Source organism: Fukomys damarensis, unplaced genomic scaffold (genome assembly GCF_012274545.1).
Source record: "Fukomys damarensis isolate Sample0158 unplaced genomic scaffold, DMR_v1.0_HiC HiC_scaffold_5, whole genome shotgun sequence".
In the NCBI taxonomy this organism is placed as follows: Eukaryota; Metazoa; Chordata; class Mammalia; order Rodentia; family Bathyergidae; genus Fukomys; species Fukomys damarensis.
This window is the reverse complement of record NW_022900917.1, coordinates 66,208,838-66,209,299: the sequence shown is the minus strand read 5'-3', so window position 1 is coordinate 66,209,299 and position 462 is coordinate 66,208,838. Positions and strand designations below refer to the sequence as shown.

At 64.9% G+C, this 462-nt stretch overlaps 1 protein-coding gene across 1 annotated transcript in view; it reads right to left on the bottom strand.

Annotated features, from left to right (window-relative positions):
- The window catches only part of Scrt1 (scratch family transcriptional repressor 1), a 3,901-nt gene that overhangs the window by 659 nt on the left and 2,780 nt on the right, over positions 1-462 (bottom strand). Inside the window, exon 3 of the mRNA XM_033759188.1 lies at positions 5-454. Coding sequence (XP_033615079.1) covers positions 5-454 — 450 coding nt within the window. The remainder of the gene's footprint in view (positions 1-4; positions 455-462) is intronic.

Genomic DNA, 462 nt, shown 5'->3' with positions numbered 1-462 from the left:
CCGCGGAACCGCCAGCGCTGCCCGCGCCGCCCTTGAAGCAGGCCGACTCGTAGTGCTTGTTGAGATAGGACTTGAGCGCGAAGCTCTTCTTGCAGCGCTTGCACTGGAAGTGCTTGAAAGCCGAGTGCGTCTGCATGTGCGCACGCAGGTTGGAGCGGTCTGCGAAGGCCTTGCCGCAGTGCGCGCAGCCGAAGGGCTTCTCGCCTGTGTGAGAACGCATGTGCCCCTGCAGCAACCAGGGCCTGGAGAAGGCCTTGCCGCACACGCCGCACTTGTGACGCAGGTCGTGCGTGAGCAGGTGCATGGCCATGGCCGGCATGGACACATACACCTTGCCGCACGTTGGGCAGCGCCGCGCCAGTTGGCTGTCCAGACTTCGGTGCGTCTGCTTGTGGCGGCTCAGGTTCGACGATGTAGCGTAGGTCTTGCCGCACTCGCCGCATGCGTGCCTGCTTGCGGTGC